General features: G+C 47.6%; 1 protein-coding gene across 2 annotated transcripts in view; it reads right to left on the reverse strand.

Moving 5' to 3' along the window:
• Positions 1 to 2,099: 2,099 nt before the first annotated feature.
• LOC139057607 (high-affinity choline transporter 1-like) overlaps positions 2,100 to 18,062 on the reverse strand; it is a 107,941-nt gene continuing 91,978 nt past the window's right edge. Inside the window, exons 9-10 of one of the 2 annotated variants that reach the window (XM_070536131.1) lie at positions 6,524 to 6,694; positions 2,100 to 2,962 (exon numbers count right to left, since the gene is read on the reverse strand). In XM_070536131.1, the coding sequence (XP_070392232.1) occupies positions 2,689 to 2,962; positions 6,524 to 6,694 (445 nt within the window). In that variant the 3' untranslated portion in view covers positions 2,100 to 2,688. The remainder of the gene's footprint in view (positions 2,963 to 6,523; positions 6,695 to 18,062) is intronic. The other variant, XM_070536130.1, reaches the window with a different exon arrangement.

Here is an 18,062-nt window from a genome sequence, read left to right on the forward strand (position 1 = left end):
CTGAACTACTGTGCATTATGCTTTAGTAATATATATAATACTCATTTTACTAGAATTGGTTAAGGGGCAGGCGAAACATCGTGCCTCATTTTATTTAGTCACTGTGGGATTCATATCGCGCATGTTTACCGTTTAACTGCGAGTCGGCCTAGTTGGAACATATTCATATTGATACTTTTTGTGCGCAAACAAACAGGGACGAAGAATAGGGGCAACACAAGGACGAGCGCTTGTGCTCGTCCTTGTGTTGCCCCTATTCTTCGTCCCTGTTTGTTTGCGCACAAAAAGTATCAATATGAGTTTACCGTTTACCGCAGTCTTCATAAACTTCCCGTTACTCAGCTAACCCGTTTTCATGAGGAGCTATTTTTGGAGTACGCAGTAGTGATACTACCACCAACTCCGTACTGCAGCGAAACCTAATTCTAGCAAAATAGGATTTGTATATGACTGTATATGATTTGTATATGTTAAAATGAAGCTTTTTGCCGACTACTGCATTCTTTATAATGAAATTAACTCTATGAATGACCATGTTGATTTAAACAGCGCCCTTCACGATGTAGTGAAGTGGTGTAAAAATTGGCAGATGGAGCTGAACATTAAAAAAACTGCCTTTTTATCTATAACCCGCAAAAAACATAGGTTGGACTTCGAATACACTATCAATAATATACCACTCACCCGAGTTTATGAGCTTAAATATCTTGGCTTGATCATTTCACATGACCTAAGATGGGAAGCTCATATTAACAGTATCATACCATCTGCTTTAAAACGGCTATTCTTCCTCAGAAGAAGACTTCTAGCTGCGCCGCCGGAAATTAAACTGCTATCATACAACGCATTTATTCGCCCAGTTCTCGAATATGGTAACACAATTTGGTTTCCTTATACACAACAGCTTATTAACAAACTAGAAGGAGTGCAGCGAAAGGCAATTAGATTCATCTTTAACAAATACAAGAATAGCGACTCACCTACTCAACTGCTAAAACAAGCCGGTATTCCTACTCTGCGAAACCGCGCTAAGCTAGCAAGACTAAAATTATTGTTCTAATTGATATACAATGCATTACGAAGAAATAGTTCGTTGTATATATCCCTAGCTGACACCAGACCTTCCCACCATAAGTATTCATTAACACTTAAAGAATATGCATTTCGCACTGACTGTTTTAGATATTCGTTCTCTCCTCTTGCAATAAGAGAATGGAATAGCCTGGACCCCTTCATAACGACTAACACATCGTTGCCGAAATTTATAACCCTTGTAGAAGAGCTGTTGTGCAATAATTAGATTATGTTAGCTGGAAATAACACAACTCAAGTCATTGTATAAGATGAAATCTGTATGAGCATTGTATTTGCCTATGTAATGTCACCCCCTTTTGCCAAATGAAATGTACCCTTGTTTTATTTCCTACCATATGTGTATATCTGCTTCGTGTCGATTTCAAATATTGTTGAAATCAAGTAAACTTGTTTTTATCGCTATTTGTGAGTGTATAATATATGCCCAACCTGTAAAAATCCCACTGGGATTGACAGTATCTGAAATAAATAAATAAATAAATAAATAAATAAATAAATAAATAAATAAATAAATAAATAAATAAATAAATAACCTAATAGTACAAAGAGCTTTCTGCAGTTATGGAAAGCAAACAGTTTTTTCTCAGGTGTATCTCTTTGGAGCTCATTACTCGTTTACTTTAGAATCACCCCATGTACTTGTTTCTTTTCGTAATAATGTAAAGAATTTTTTGATGATTGTCGCTACGCTAATGATTTTCACTTCTACTACTGATATATAAAATAATTTAATCGCAGTTGAGTAATTATCCAGATCATTATTTTTTGTTCCTGCTTTTCCAGGTCTTCTATTCATTCTTTCTTCAGTTATACCCTTCAGGTACACTATCGCAGTTTTAATGTTTCTTTCTCACTATTGTATGTGTTAATTATATATTTCCTCTTGTTCGCTAATTATGCATTGTATTTGAGCATCTTTTAATGTAAGGCCCCATGATGTTTTTTTTTTTCCTGAGGACGTTGTTCTGTAAAACTTAAGATCATGTATATTGTACTGCAATAATTACTTGAGATAAATCCTTCAAATCCGGCAAATGAATCATTCTGTTATTCCTATATGTTTCGAGCAGCACGTTGGCTTTGTTAGGAAGTTCCCTTAAATTTTGCTGTACGTGCTACAGCATCGTATTCTGGTGCGAGAATTCAACAGCACATATGGATTCGAAAGCATGGTAACGGACAGAAGAAATTAGGTAAATACTAGTATTATTTCACAGGGTGCACTAAATACTATGCGACACCACGGCCGCGTCCTAGGGCTTCCAATTGTTGCGAGTCCGAAATAGCGCAAGGTGAGAGTGGAGCGAAAAGAGTGCCACGAGCGTTTACAAATAGCGACAGGGGTAGTAGGCGACAAGGAATAAGTGGCGCGCACGGTCTTTGTACAGGATCACGTACATCGCTGCAGTGACGGCAATAGCTGGAGCCCTCGATTGAGTCAGGCGAGGCTTTTTTCTTCCCCCCCCCCATTTTTTTCCCCACCTTCTGCTCCCACCCTCAATTTGTTCCCCTTCGTTTCTTCGCCAAGATTCTCCATGGACAATACGGTGCAAGACCTGGAAGCCCCGAGGAAGCGCAACCGGCGGTCGCATTTCACGAACCACTTTCCTCGTCCGTAGACGAAGAGGACGAATCTGGCGTAGGTTGCGATTTCTTGCCGCGCCGCTTTCTTTTCCGGTTCGCCTCCGATGATGACGTAGATTCCTCCGAGGGCGGAGACCGCTTGTGCTTCCGGCCTTTCTTGCGGCTTGCGCGGCTGCTCTCGTTGCTTCTTCCCCCTTTGCTTCCCTTGCTGCTTTTTCGCGAAGGCGCCGAGCCCTTGGGCTTTGCCACATTCTTGGCCGAGGAAGAACTGGCACGACGAGGCCTGTGCAAGAAGGAAAATTTGCGTCAACGCACCCTGCAGTGCGTTGCTGCTTTTGCAGACGGCTCGTCGTTAGCAAGAGAAAAAGACGAATGCAATGGATACATTTTGTGAATACATAACTACGCTATGCAAGGAGTAACTTTTGCATTTGCCTTGGGCTGTCTGTCGGCGTCAGCATCAATGGCGTTCTCGATGTGCGAGATTGCATACACCTGCGCCAGCATACTTACCTCAATGTTGGCCCAGCAACACATCCTCCGCTGAATAACCGCCTACTCTCTCTCCACCACAGAACTCCCCGAACGCTGCATCGGCGACACGCAAGCCATTTTTTGGCGCTGGCAGTGGACGCCCCGAGTCCGGTGTATACAAGTTATTATTCCGGAAGTTTTAGGAGGTATTACCATGATGTATTTAATGTCCAGTCCGTTACGAGAGAGTTAATATACATTACCATTGGTCATTGTATATCTAGCGTTTAATATAGAGAACAAGTCACATCATCCGACTTCAATCTATTAGCGTCGACTGCACATCAACTCAAGAGCCAAATATTTAGGCATAGGCGCTTTTACGGTGGGCGGGAGTGTTAGGGGGTTGGGGGCACTTGCCCTTGCATTGCAAAAAGTGGAAGGGGGCAAATTATGCTATTTGTGACCCCCCCCCCCCTCCCTGTTCTGAAACCAGGCGCTTTCGGTGGCGCGCTGTAAAATCTAGCAAAATCACAGCTCAGGCAAAATTTTGTTTCTGAAAGCATCAGCCACTTACGTAACGTTTTTCTCTATTACGTATCCCCTGAATTGGCAGCGAGGATTGTCTTTCGTGCCTCACCACGAACAGCTGTAGCATACGACGAATGGGGCAGCGCGTATGGCTTGCGCATACAAGCTGACATTGGGGAGAAGGCTGGCACAGGGCAATACCGGCAGTAACAAACTTCACGTTGCACTTCTAGCATCATGCACCGTTGTTTGTGTGCGTGGGGAGGTGGGGGGAGAGCCACCTAATGATATTTGAAACACGAGTTAGCTTGTTGCATTTAATCAGGGGATGGGTTTGGATAAATTATTTTAATCAGCCGCAACCGACGACGGCGTGCCTTACAGTCTTATATATCAATATAGATAAGGGGTTAACCGAGTAGCCCGATATTTAGTAATTACATCAAAAGAAGCCGACAAAGAAAGTCACGTCGGGCAACATAGGAGAAATTGATTGTGCTTACTATTTGAATTAAAGAAGTGATAAATAAAGGGAAATGAAAGTCGTTAAAGAAACAATTAGCCAGAGGTGGGGAATGATCCCACGTCTTCGCATTACGCGTGCAATGATGTTAGCAATTGAGCTACCGCGGCGCCCTTTTCCCATCAAATTTCTTGGAATGCTCTACTACTAGAGCTAACCTTGGAAATGTTAGCCAACGCCACTGCTCACGAACTTTCGCATCAGCAGAAAACCGCTTTTGCTGTATATAGTGTTGCTCTGCGAATCTATTACAACCAACCGGTCGCTAATTCTTTTGACATGCACTGTTGATTCGTCACGAGTGCAAGTGCCTCACAGCAACAATGTGTCCTGGCAGCAGATAAGCGCATAGAGGTGACCCCTATGCCATGTACGCATTTAAGCACAACTCACCGTTTCTTTTAGCCCTTACGAAAGCCGGACCCCAGTCGAAATGTAGCAAATAAAGCATTCTTCTTTTTGTAAGTGAACTGAACCTACAAGTACCTGTTGAGCTAATGGATCCCGGCAGGCGGCGCTCGGCACATTTGGCCACAATCCATTCTGCCATTTGACCTACTTTCCGATGAGGTACTACTGCCTATGAGTGACCTCACTTCTGCTGCGGCACCAGCCTCAGGTTCCCCAGATGTTTTCTTGCATACCGTCGATGACGCACTTGCGCCAGCTCAACGCAGTCAAGTTGTTCCTGGGGAATACCATTCTGGAAACAAGCATGCGGGGTGAACAGCGGGCACTCGAAGCGAATAAGTGACTGTGAGATGTGTGACGCCACTGATGTTGGCTGGAGAACGAGCGAGCGAGTTGGCGACATTCTTCTGCATAAGCAGACGCTTCTGAAACAGGTGTCACAGCAAAAGCGGCGGGACGGTAGATGATACTTGTGTCCACGATGCAGGAAGGTGAATATATATATATTTATATATATATATATAGCCGATATATCTATAGCGGCTGCACAGCCACCATAGTCCTCCATAAAGAAAGCAACAAAATCCCAATAAAGAAAGGCGTGAGGCAGGGAAATGCGATCTCTCCAATGCTATTTACAGCGTGTTTACAGTAGGTATTCAGAGAGCTGGATTGAGAAGAATTGATTGAGAAGATAAGAGTTCATGCAGAATATATTAGTAACCTGCGATTCGCTGATGATGTTGCCTTGCTTAGTAAAGAAGGAACAGCGGCTTGACTAGGCGTGTCACGAAGCTGGGGTTGCTGAAAAGCGCCGTCAGTGCAAGCGTCGACGGTGCACGAGATGAGACCGACGGTGAACGTTAGTCAGCGCCCAGTCAGCAACGTCAAATAACCTTATAGTTCATGTTCACTGTTCCCACAGCAGTGCAAGCAGCAGACAGAACGCATCGCTTGCTCTGTCACCGAGGCGAGTGAGCGTAGCTTTGACGGTGCTTCCACTTCGTCGTTTTTTGCTGCCAAGTGCCCCACGGGCGCCACAAAAGCACGAAGGCAGGAAAAAGTTAGAAGAGAGCATTACGTCACGCAGCCAGCGATGGCACGCGAACGCTCCGTGAAGCCAGTTCTTTTTCTCGGTGGCGGCCCAACACGTTACCTTTTGCGTCGAGTTCACGGAGCAAAAATTGAGTTTGCTGAGACGTTCGGTTCCAAGTAGCTATGTAAGTAGTTTTTATTGGGTGCGCGCCCGTTTGGCTGCCCGGCCATGGCGCTGCCTGCAGAGCGGGCACACTAAAGCCAACCGCGCACTTTGACGGGCGATCACGTGTTGGCCCGAGAGGCTTCGCTTCAATCGCGTTGTGTGATGCTCCCTCCTAACTTTTTGCTTCATCAATACTCAAGAGCCTCTGACCAAACGCCCGCGAACCGTGCATGGGCCGTCAGCAGGACAACACGACAACGGCGGCGTCGATGGTGTGTATGGGCTTGTAGCATCCGTACAATTACTATTGCAGTAACTTCACTGAATACTTTGACTGCGGAAACATGCATGCAAACTAGATCTTAACGAGGAGCTTTACGCGCAAGATGCTTCTCTCCAACGGAGCATTTCTGAACCGTTCACGAGTTTTTGGTTATGCAAGGGCATGGAGTATATCGAGCGTATTCTGTAATCTAGTACTTTTGTGTATATGATTTTCAGTGTGTGTTACTTGGCTAAGCAGCCGGGTAGAATATCCGCTGTTCCATGAATGCGTCACGTCACACACCGCGTCAAGCAGAACTTCAAGCGTCCCAGAAAATTACCGATCGAGGGTATAACTTCAAGCGTCCCAGAAAATTACCGATCGAGAGTATACAGTTCTAGTTTTGCACGACAAGGTTGAAACCCCAGGTGTGACGTACCTGTTGGATGCCACCTTGACCGCGCTAGAGGACTCAGTCTTAGTGATCTGGCTGCCAGAGCTGATCGGCTGCTCTCCAGAAGAGAGAGCGCGCCTGCCAGAGCCCGATAGAGAGCCGGTGTTCATGCCACGCCGTTCACCAGGCAGCTTCACTTCCTCGCCAGTGAAGCACCTACGCGTAGAGTAGTGCAGGTTGCAGAATTTTTCACGGTCTGTGCCTCAACAGGTAAATTTAACACTACTGCAGTACTCAATGTGGGAGAGATGGAGTTCTGCGCTGGAGACTGTGTACATCGCGTGGCTATATGAAAGGCAGGGCCAAAATTACGGTCAAAGCAGGTTGGCCTTCTTGCTCTTCACACTTGTTGTAGCGCATAACTACAATTTTCACAAGCTGCAGTTTTGGAAACACGAGACCCAAATAGAAAACAGCAGTTACACTACCCCCATGTTCTCACACCTGAATATTAGCTTTGTCAACTAAGAATAAGTTTTCCCTTTTGTTTACTCTGAAAAGCATTGACAACTGGCCAGAATGTGTTGTGTGCCAGCTTCTGTGGATGTTGTTTATCATTTGACTCAGCCCATTCTACGTTGGTTAGGCGAGTCTTCAGTAATGTTTGTATTATTAGTGCCCTCAGCTAATCCTGTCATCTTGCCATGTAGCACTGTCTCGCAGGTCAAGTTGATCGACTTTTGTTGGCCTGACACACGGCTACACTACTGTCAGCTATAGCTGAAAAGGTATTAAGGCAGATAATGACGTACCGTGACGCAGAAGCACAATAAATACATAATTAATGAAAAAGGCCGGTAGTGATACCACCTTTGCATAACGTCTCTCACAGCCTAAAAATAGCTGACCCCATGGGTAGCGTGGAAGTAGTGTTTTCCGCGCTGGACAACCTACGCAGGATCGGTACGGCGGTAACTCCACAACATAAGTGTGCCTCCGTCTGTTCGACCATGCACAAGAAGCGTTTTGGGCCTTGCGTTGTTGGGGCTGTTTATTCAATTTCACTGTCACGCGGGAAGAGATGTATAGGCCAAACTGGTCGCTACATGATTGCATTGTGCACCTAACTATACAGGGGCAATAAGGAATTCACTAGAAAGCTCTCGATTGGGGGACGCAAGTGGATTGCGTACGCAAGAACAAGGGACCACGGCACTGCACATGCGCAGAGCCCTACGTCTGGGTGTGCGTATGCGCAGTACCATCACCCCTAGTTCTTGCGCACGCAAGCCGCTTGCGTCCCCTAACCTAAAGCACTCCACTGTGGCGACTGTGGGTGTAACTGAAGCAGGGTGTGAGACCGGACTAGTTGGTATTCCATGCCAACTAGCTTGTCTTTGTCGCCTTTTTAGTGTCTCGTGTCCATTCTTGCGCTAGTCACTTCAGTGTGGATGTAAGCCGAATTTTTATCGGTGTGAAATCTTAGAACAGCACTGTCCAAAACTTACTTGGGAGATTATTGCAGCTGATCTCATCGCAAGGGCTGGTAGCATCTGTGTTAGCGCGCCATCTTTGTGTCTATGTTCACAGGAAGATTTCTTGATCAGTGTAATCGTCCATGAAAAATTGCGCATTCTGTGACTCATGATGGTGTAGTCTTCGCTCGGTGCGACGTTTTGTGAAGCGTCCTCATGACATTGCTTGATGCTTTCTTGTAGCTGTATATTTCGGGCAACGTAGCCATAAACGAGTTGGGAGTCAGCCCTCTGTTCTTTCTCTTGGCCAGCTCGGCTTCTTTCTTGTTTTCTACGTTGTGGTGTACCAGATTTAGAAATTGGTGATTAGCCTTAATTGCTCCTCTAATTCAACCATATATCTAATTCTCCCCATATTGGGCGACTGTATGTAACCATCGCAGCCAGCACGTGCTTATAAATCAAACGCGTTCTCAATGCGATCCTTGAGGTCGAAAACAAACCTGTGCGCCGCTGTGCTCGGAGCGGTGTGACCGCTTTACCTCACGTAGAAGACGCTGACGACGATAGTTTAGCCGGGCTATGAATTTACGGCCGGTAAATTCACAGGCAACGTGCTTCGCCACTGAAGAAGCGCAGATTACTTGCTGATAATGGGCGAGATATAGCAGTTAGCAGCAGCAAATTATTTGAGGAGTCATATTCTTAAGTATATTGTTACGGGGAAGTTGGGCGTACAAGGCCATATTTAGAATGTATATAAAAGAAGAGCCATTGGAGTTAAAATGACTGACTAGGAACAACACGCAGCCGCCAGCTTCTCGTGGTCTTCCTCTCTCTCTTCGTTCATCCTCCCGTAACAGCACCCCCGGGTGGTGAAGCGCCGTGTAGGCACGTGGCAGTCGAAGAACTGCGAGCGAAGTATGGTTTCAGCCGCTAAACGTGCACGACGTCAACAGGTGGCGGACCTGAAGATAAATGAAACTGTAGTGGCGCTATTTCGTAATTGACGTCGCTAACTTGACGTAAGACTTCATATGGCCCTGTGTAGAGAGAGCGAGAAGCTTCTGGTAAAGGCCGACAAGTAGACATGATGAACAAAGCAACAAGCAAGCACCTTGGGTGAACTTAATACCGCAATCGCATCGGTCGTAGCGCTCTTTTTGCAGATGCTGCGAGGCTAATATGCGAGATCGGGCGACTTAACGCGCCATGTGAGGGCGATCGATGACTTCACGACTGTACTCAGTCGCGACCCGGGGCACAGAACATAGGATGGTGCCAAAGGGCAAATTGACCATACAAAAGATAAGAGGGTGAATATCCTGTGGTGTCATGTCGCGACGAGTTATACGCGAATGTCACGTAGGCCAGTGTGGGGTCCCAGTCGCGATGATCATTGGAAACGTACATCGATAGCATCTCCGTGAGTGTTAGGTTGAGACGCACCGTAAGTCCTTTCGTTTGTGGGCAGTAGGCGGTGGACAGCTTGTGCTCAGTGGCACAAGAGCGGAGGAGGACGTCCACAACTCGAGACAAGAACGAGCGGCCGCTGACTGTAAGTAGCTGTCGAGGTGCACCCTGCTGGAGAATGACTTCGTGAAGCAGAAAATCGGTGACGTCGATTGCGCAACCGGTCGGCAAAGTCTTTGTTATCACGTAGCTTGTCGCGTAATCAGTAGCGACAGCGATTCACTTATTACCTCTAATCATCGTCGGAAAAGGGCCAAGCAGGTCAAGGCCTACGCGAAAGAATGGTTCAGAGGGAACTTCAATTGGATGAAGTCGGCTGGCAGGGGGCAGGGGAGGTTCCTTCCGGCGCTGACACAAATCGCAAGTGACGACAGAACGACTCACAGAGCGCTAGAGACCCGGTCAGAAGAACCGGCGTCGTAGGCGGTCGTATGTACGCAAAACTCCTAGGTGTTCCACCATCAGTGCATCGGGAAGTTTGAGCACGATGGATCGCAGATGACGAGGAAGGACAAGGAGCAACTCAGGGGCATCAGGGTTGATATTGCTGTGGTATAAAATGCCATCATGCCGCACGAACATGCGGCACGTGTCATCGGTGCTGCCAGATTGCACTCCGGCGATGATGGACATTAAGGATGCGTCGCGTTGTTATTCAGCGTGCATGTCGGTCATGTCAGTCATAGCTATCACGCAGCTCACCGGATCGTGCCCAACAGGATCGGAAGGATCCACTGGGTTACGCGAGAAGCAGTCAGCGTCCTTGTGCAGACGTCCAGACTTATAGTTGACTACAAATAAAGATTCCTGTAGCCGCAAAGCGCAGCGACCAAGCCGTCCTGTGGGGTCTCGCAGGGAAGACAGCGAGCAGAGGGCGTTGTGGGCTGTAACGACCGAAGACGTGCGGCCGTACAAACATGGCGGGAACGTGGCGACAGCCCAAACTAAAGCCAAGCACTCCCGCTCGGTGAGGGAGTAATTTCTCTCAGCAGGTAACAGCAGGCGGCTGGCGTAAGCTATCACGCACTCGGTACCATTCTCCTGTTGGGCAAGAACAGTGCCGATGCCGTGGCCGCTTGTGTCAGTGTGGACTTCGGTCGGTGCAGATGGATCAAAATGGGCAAGTATGGGAGGGGTGGTCGGAAACCCGATGAGAGCGGCGAACACGTGAGCTTGCTCAGGACCCCATGAGAACGGCATGTTCTTCTTTAGCAGATCTGTCAATGGCCCAGAAACGACGGCGAAGTTTTTGACGAAATGGCGATGGTAAAAACACAGGCCGACAAAGCAGCGCACATCAGAAGCAGAACATGGCACAGGGAAACTGCGTACGGCGCGAACCTTTTCGGCATCTGGTTGGGCACCGGATGTGTCAACGCGGTGCCCAACACGGTAATCTGCCGGCGCCCTAATTGATACTTCGTGGAGTTCAGTTGGAGGCCGGCTTTTCGGAAGACCGCAAGAATGGCAGCGAGTCGCGTAAGGTGGCTGCTGAACGAGGGAGAAAAAGCAATAACGTCGTTAAGGTATCAAAGACAGGTGGTTCATTTGCAGCCTCGCTGAAGAGAGAACATCATACGTTCAAATATTGCAGGAGCATTGCCTCGGCCAAAGGGCATGACTTTGAACTGATATAAGCCATCCGGCGTGACGAAGACCATCTTCTCCGGGTCCATTTCAACCGAAATCTGCCAGTAGCCGTATCGAAGATCGATGGACGACAAGTGCGTAGCTCTGTGCAAGCATTCCAAGGTGTCATCGATGCGTGGTAGTGGGCAGACGTCTTGTCGTGTGATCTTGTTTAGGTAGCGATAATCGATGCGCAAACTCCGTGTACCATCTTTCTTTTTCACAAGGACGACAGGCGAAGCCCAAGGGCTGGCTGATAGCTCAATGACCCCTTTTCGGAGCAATTTGTCCACTTCTGATTGGATGACTCGGCGTTCAGCATGCGATACATGATAGGGACGCCGACAAATAGGATTCGTGTCTCAATTGTTGATACGATCTTGAGCAACAGATGTTTGTGCTAAAGGCTTGTCGCCGAAATCAAAGGTGTCAAGGTACGATTCGAGGTGGAGACATATGTCCGTGGCCTGTGCAGAGGTGGGGTCAGGTGCAATCATCTTCGCCAAGTCATCCGTTAGGGAACCAGAGCTGTGAGCGGCAACTGGTGCTAAGAAACCGCTCTCGGCATTCAGATTTGCAATGTCACATTTAGACGTATTTGAAACGCTGGCGAAGAACATGCCGGCTGGAAGCATTTGAGGGCACAGGCTGAAATTCAGAAGCGGAAGAACGACTTTGTTATGAGTAATCGTCACCAGCGCATGCGGAAGAGCAACGTTCCGGTTCAAAAGCACGTCGATGATGGGGCGAAGGACATATTCGCCGTCGGGAATCAGCGGCTGTGCGGTCACAGCGACGTAAGTGACTGCCTCAGATGACAGACGCACATCTTGAAGCGAACACAAAAATGGTGGAGTGGGGCTTGGAGCTTCGGCAACTTGAGGCAGTTCCAACTGAAGAACGCCCGTTGCGCAGTCGATGACAGCGAAATGACGGGATATGAAGTCCAATTCAAGGATAATGTCGTGAGGGCAGTTGTCGATCACAGCAAAGAGAACATAAGTAGGGCCGCCGGCTATACTAATGCGCACAGTACACATTCCAAGTAGAACCAGCACGCCGCTGTTGGCCACACGAAGCACTCGGACAGCTGCTGGGGTTAGGACCTTCTTTAAACGTCTACGTAGGCCAGCACTCATAACAGATACGTGGGCTCCAGTGTCGACGAGTGCTTGGACATGTAAGCCGTCTATTTGAACGTCAATTACACCTCTTTTCCTGTGCACAGACAGAGGATTTGCTGCAGTAGTGGGAAAAGCAGCACCACCTCCGAGCGCTGCATTGCTTAGCTTTCCGAAAGTGCATGGCCAAAAGCCAGAGGGGACGAAAGGCGATGTAGCTGCGGCGAACGGGAAGATGGGCGATGTGTTTTCGGTGATTGAGACTGGCGTCCGCACGGCAATGGTGAGCGACTGTACCATGTGGTCCTAGCAGAGTTGTCGGTGCTGTTAGACCCGTCGGCGGGCGAAATATTGCGGGCATTTCCATTAAACCACTCAGGTTGGTCGGCGTGCGAGGGTTTGAGAGCCACGAGTTGCGACAGTATCTGGCGACATGACCACTGCAGCGACAGATGAAACATAACGGCTGGTGGTCCGTGGTGCTCCACTCCCTCGGGCTGCGATAACGCGGAGAAAAGCGTCGGAGTGGAGCGAAAATAGTAGAAGGGCGTTCGTTGGCTCTAGGGTTGGTGACAGCAGAGCGAGAATGTAGGCCAAAGTTTTCAAGTTCCTGTCGAACGATGGCTTGCACGAGGGGAACTGAAAAAGGGGTAGCGTCAGGGCTACGCGAACTGAAAGCTGCGGGTGCCATCGCGTCCAGTTCACGTCGAAGGATTCGCACCACGTCCTCTGATGGTGACGCATGCTGCTGCGCGGGCTGATTTTTACACGTCGACGTTGCGTCAGTATTGGGAAGTCTGGTGAATGGGTGCAGGAGGCGTCGGCTTTTGGCCTGCTCGAATTGTTGGCACTCTTTGATGATAGCATCAACTTTAGAGCAGCTTCTTCATGGGGATGTTAGGGTTACAAGATTATATATACAATGTATATACAATAGGAGCCAATGGGGTTAAAATTGCTGACTAGGAACAACGCGCAGCAGCCTGCGCCTCGCGATCTTCTTCCGCTCTCTCTTCTTTCATCATTCCGTAACAGTATTACATCGTATAAGCACGTGTGCCAGTGCAAGGTCATGATGTTTTTCAGATTATGCCTTTTTGTCTTAGGCGCGACCTGCGCTGTAGTTCCTGTGAACCGAGGAACTTTCATGCGTTTACCTTGGTTCAGTTTATGAGACGCTGCTACTCTTGCGCACTGTATGGTTTCATTTCAAAAGCTAATGACAGGTTTATGACAGGTTCAAAAGCTAATGACAGGCGGCCGGCCAGGTTCACATCTCGAACAGAGCACTGAAGAATCTCAGCGACGTGGCCATCGAAAACCTCAGCGGTTATCAGAAGTGCTGGAGGGCTGGGTCACTGCCCCAGCAGTGGAAGACTGCCAAGACCATCCTCATCCCCAAGTCAGGCAAGCCGCCGTACACGGACAAACTCCGGCTCATCTAGCTCATGGCCTGCGTGGGCAAGGTGTTGGAGCACGTACTCATTTGTAGGTGGCAGGCCAGCTTCCGGGTCCGCGAGGCTTATCAGGTGGAGGAAGTGGCCATTGTCCTGGCCATTGCCGACCGCAGGTGCCAGACGGTGTTGTGTGATTCGCGAAGTGTAGTGCGGAATTATGTCAAGCGCAAACTGTGTGGTGAGGCTGTGCGCGTTCTATGCTCGGCTGACCTGCGACGAGAGAATAGGTATGTTAGAATCAGGTGGTTCCCGGCGCCCGCGGGCAACGATGCGTCGAAGCACGATAACCACAACGAGACGGCACGCGCAGTGGCACGAGCGATAACCCACCGCGCCGCTGGAACCGACCGTCCAACGTGGTGTAGGGCCAAGGACCGCACGACGCTTAATGAACTTACACAGTTCCACCCCCTGGCTCGAAGGACTTGCCGCCCCCGCACCCGGGGCTGAGCGAAGCGGAGGCGGTGCTGTTCCGACAATTGCAAACTGGTTCCTTACCCTCCCCAGTGTTAACGAATCATCTGTACCCGAAATTATGTGAGTGATGTGTGCCGCGTGTGCCAGCGGGAGAGGGCCAGTAACGCACATCCTATGGGAGTGCACCAAGTTCCCCGACGAAGCTTCGACAAGTACAACGATTCCGCCGAGACTCGCGGCTGCGTCGGAATGCTACGACCACAAAAGCCAAACCTGGGCCGTCGGGCAGGCATCAGCGGCTCTTGAAAGACAAAGGCCGAGCGAAAGCGAAGGAACGTTGTCTCTCAGGGCGACGGACAGCGGGAGTAACACGCGCTGGAGTTGAGTAGAGACCACCCGCTGAGAAGACGTCAGGGCCCGCGCCACGGCGCCATTTATTCATGGTGTGGTTCTGCAGGCGACTAAATGAAGTTGTTTCTCTCTCTGTGTCTTGTAATTTTAGATGTTATTGTTTTGTCTACGTTTATCTCTATTCAAAATTTTGTTTTTTGGTCGGCTTCCGTAGTGCACCCTAGTACCCTTCGAGTTTTATTTGTGTCCCACCAGCTGGTGCTCTGACACGTGATTGACCCCAAGAGCAAACATACGTAGAACACGTCTGCGAAAAATAGCGCGTTGCTATGATGAGAATATTTTGCGCAGTTGGAACCATGATAGTTCCCGTGAGTGGCATTTTTCCGTCTTTTTGGAATAGCGAAATTTCAGAATCGCAACAAATACATATTTTCTTGTTCTTTCAACACATCTTCGCAACAAGACATCTTTTTATTACGATCTGTACATAAGCGTGGTATTTGCTGGGTGACATCGCGCAACAAAATTTTCAGGCTCCAGAAAGCGCGCGACAACACACATCGGCCGGCCAAGGAGAAGCCACTCCCTGCTTAGGAGTAATGTGACACGTCTCCTGTGACAGCCAGAATCCAAATCCCGTACGTCGAGCATGCGGCAACTGGGTAGTGCGTCTTCTTAGACAGCTTAGCGACGTCGGTCGCCGGAGGTTGCTTGGGTATTTAGGAATTCGCCATGTTCTTTAATGACACTGTCTGTCTGTGTCTGTCTGTGTGTCTGTCTGTGTGTCTGTCTGTCTGTTTCTGTATGTCTGTCTGTGTCTGTCTGTCTGTGTCTGTCTGTCTGTGTCTGTCTGTCTGTGAGGTTTTGCAAGCGCTCTGTTTGCTTCTATTTTCAAAGATGCTGCTTGCTCACACGTACTGAGTATCGCTATCGTTATTTCGAATTCGCAAGCGCCAGCTGACTTTATGGCATACTGTGCTGTTGATGTCGAGGCCAACCTTGGGCCTACGGCTCAGGACGCTTTTCTATTACTCGGAGAGTCCAAGGCCAATAATTAGACGGCATTCAAGAATGCCCTGGCTAGCCTAATGGAAATAATAAAAATGTGTTACAGACTACGAGTACAACTCAGCAGTTTTGAACAAAATAGTAGCGGAATCCGCGAAATTAGGGATGATGTCTGCTCTGTTTATGGCACAATGAGTGGCGTAAGGCAGTCCATGTCAAAAGCAAACGACGAGCTCGACGACATGGTAGATGAGCTTAATACCAGATCGACACGTAACAACTGGTTCGTAAAGACATGCTCAGAGACCGAAAAATGTGCTTTGCAACGACTGAAAGTAAAATCTGACCTTTCATTTCAACCTTCTTGTCTGCCGCCTCAGCACAAATGTATATTATTCAAGTTCTAATAATCTAAACTTTGCACTTACAGGAAAACAATATTGAAGGAGTCCACACAATTATCCCATTATCGTAAATTCTTAACCTTCAAGCTGAAGGAAGAAGTATTGCTCAATGCCTGGGAACTAAAGAATGTAATGCGCAAGGCATGGCTGGCTCGAAGACGACTTCTCGCTGAAAGAACAGTTAGTTCGAAAAACAGTCGAGTGATTTCGCTAAAATGCAATGCAAGGAAGAATGAAAAATCAGGTTTAACAAACTTGAGGTGCATGGTAAGGCATTAAAGCACGTCGCCGTCTAAGGTAGGGTTATCGAGACAGCTGTACAGGTGATGCGCCTTCCTAAACGACGAGGGCTACAGTGCTAGTCACATTGACACACAAATCAGCCCTACATTTGCCGCTCACCAATTTCCTCATAGTTCTTCATAAACTTCACGCAGTGAAAAGTATGGTTCGCACATTTACTGCGGATATTTTCCGCACTAAACACGGCTTAGCGCTGTTGTTCCCAATGGTGTACTATGGGCCTTATAACGTAAAACTATTGCAATCTCCTGACGTCAAGTTTACGTAACTGCCGACGCAAGCACCGGGCGGGGACTCGCAGCGTTGTTTCAACAGTTCACTCAAACGCAATCCTCGTCTACAGGAGGGCATTTTTTTTGCTTTAAGGCGAATAGCATTGCCTAAATTGAGTTGCTTTTTTTTGTCGAACTGGCTGAATAGAGGTGAGTAGCATGCAGATGTGGATAAGCTTCCGGTGGAGTCGACCTAACGCAGTCAAAGTATATAGCCGGGTGAAGAGGGCAGCGCCGCCCCTTGCTTAGCCTTCGGTGTCTCGTAGAAAATTGCGGCGGCGTGCAACGGAACAGTAAATAAATGCCGCTAAAACAGATCCTCAGCGAAGAAAAGTTGACATAGGGATGTCGTGTACGTGCCAAACAGGCTCGGCAATGTTACGTGCCACGCAAACATTTTTGTTGTCGACAAATAAATCCATGGTACCTGGCATCTCCGATCAGCCAGTGCCACAGCGAACAGCGGGCAGCCATTATCTATTCATTTAAGAACGGGGCAGTCTCCAGTTATTGGAATTTCGGAATAGATTCACTGTAGTTCGCAAAGGATGTTCAAAATGTATTCTTAGGAAAAAGAGAGCATAACAGAGAACGCACAAAAGAAAAGCTAATACTAATTGGCAAGAATACAAAGAGGTCCACGATACTGCTGAGGTAGACAACTTCTTTAATTATACATTGCTAATTTGTTAAAAAGAAACCATACAATATTTTGGTGCGTGAATTATCCTAAAGATGTCTCTACATTTCATGTTATAAACGACGAAAACGGCAATGTAGTCCCCGTGGAATCTACTGCTACTGTCAATAATAAATGTTTTTCAGAAAATTTCACTAGTGATTCACCTCTCCAGACTATTTCTGAGTGCAATCATTCAGCTCTGCGTTGCCAATGTGGACTGACAACCATAGGCGTACACCAAGCGTAGCCCACGCTGTTGAGTGGCTGCCGCTTAATTCAATCTCTGGTACTGATGGCACCAACACTAAACTTCTGAAATTTGCAGTGCGTTTTTCACCCTTTTGGTCATCGCTCATCGTTCAGCAATGCTTAGGCACCGGGTGCCTTCCCGATGATGGCAAATGGCGCATGTCACTCGCATAAATAAATAAATATTCAATTCCGGCCATAGCAGAAGCTCTATTACCGACCGATATCCCTGACGAAACTGGTGGAAGAGATTTCTTCTTGCGGATTAGGACTTATTTAAATACAAATAAGATACATTTAAACAGCCAGCATTGCTTCAGGCGCAAAAGTACTGTCGAACACAATTGCATGAACCAGTTACTGATCTCCATGACTACATACAGGAGTGAAAATACACGCAAGCAATATTAACTGATTTTAGAGAAGCTTTTGATCATGTTGCACATAACTGACTAGTTAAGTAAGTCTATAACCTGGAATTACATTCTAGCACAACTCATTAGAAACCCGAATTCTTAACTATCCAACATCTGAAGATTGTCATAAAGGAACGTACATGTGGAAGCATGCATTGCCTCTCAGGGGTACCACTGGAGTTTATTCTAGGACCATTGCCTTTTCTCATTTACATTATTGTTATAACAAGTAAGATAAGCTATAAAAGGACACGTTTTTCCGATAACAGCGTCAATATTTCACAGGTAGATATTTACTACCGAGGACGTAACTGGCTTACAACC

The sequence above is a fragment of the Dermacentor albipictus genome, chromosome 3, assembly GCF_038994185.2.
Source record: "Dermacentor albipictus isolate Rhodes 1998 colony chromosome 3, USDA_Dalb.pri_finalv2, whole genome shotgun sequence".
Classification (NCBI taxonomy): Eukaryota; Metazoa; Arthropoda; class Arachnida; order Ixodida; family Ixodidae; genus Dermacentor; species Dermacentor albipictus.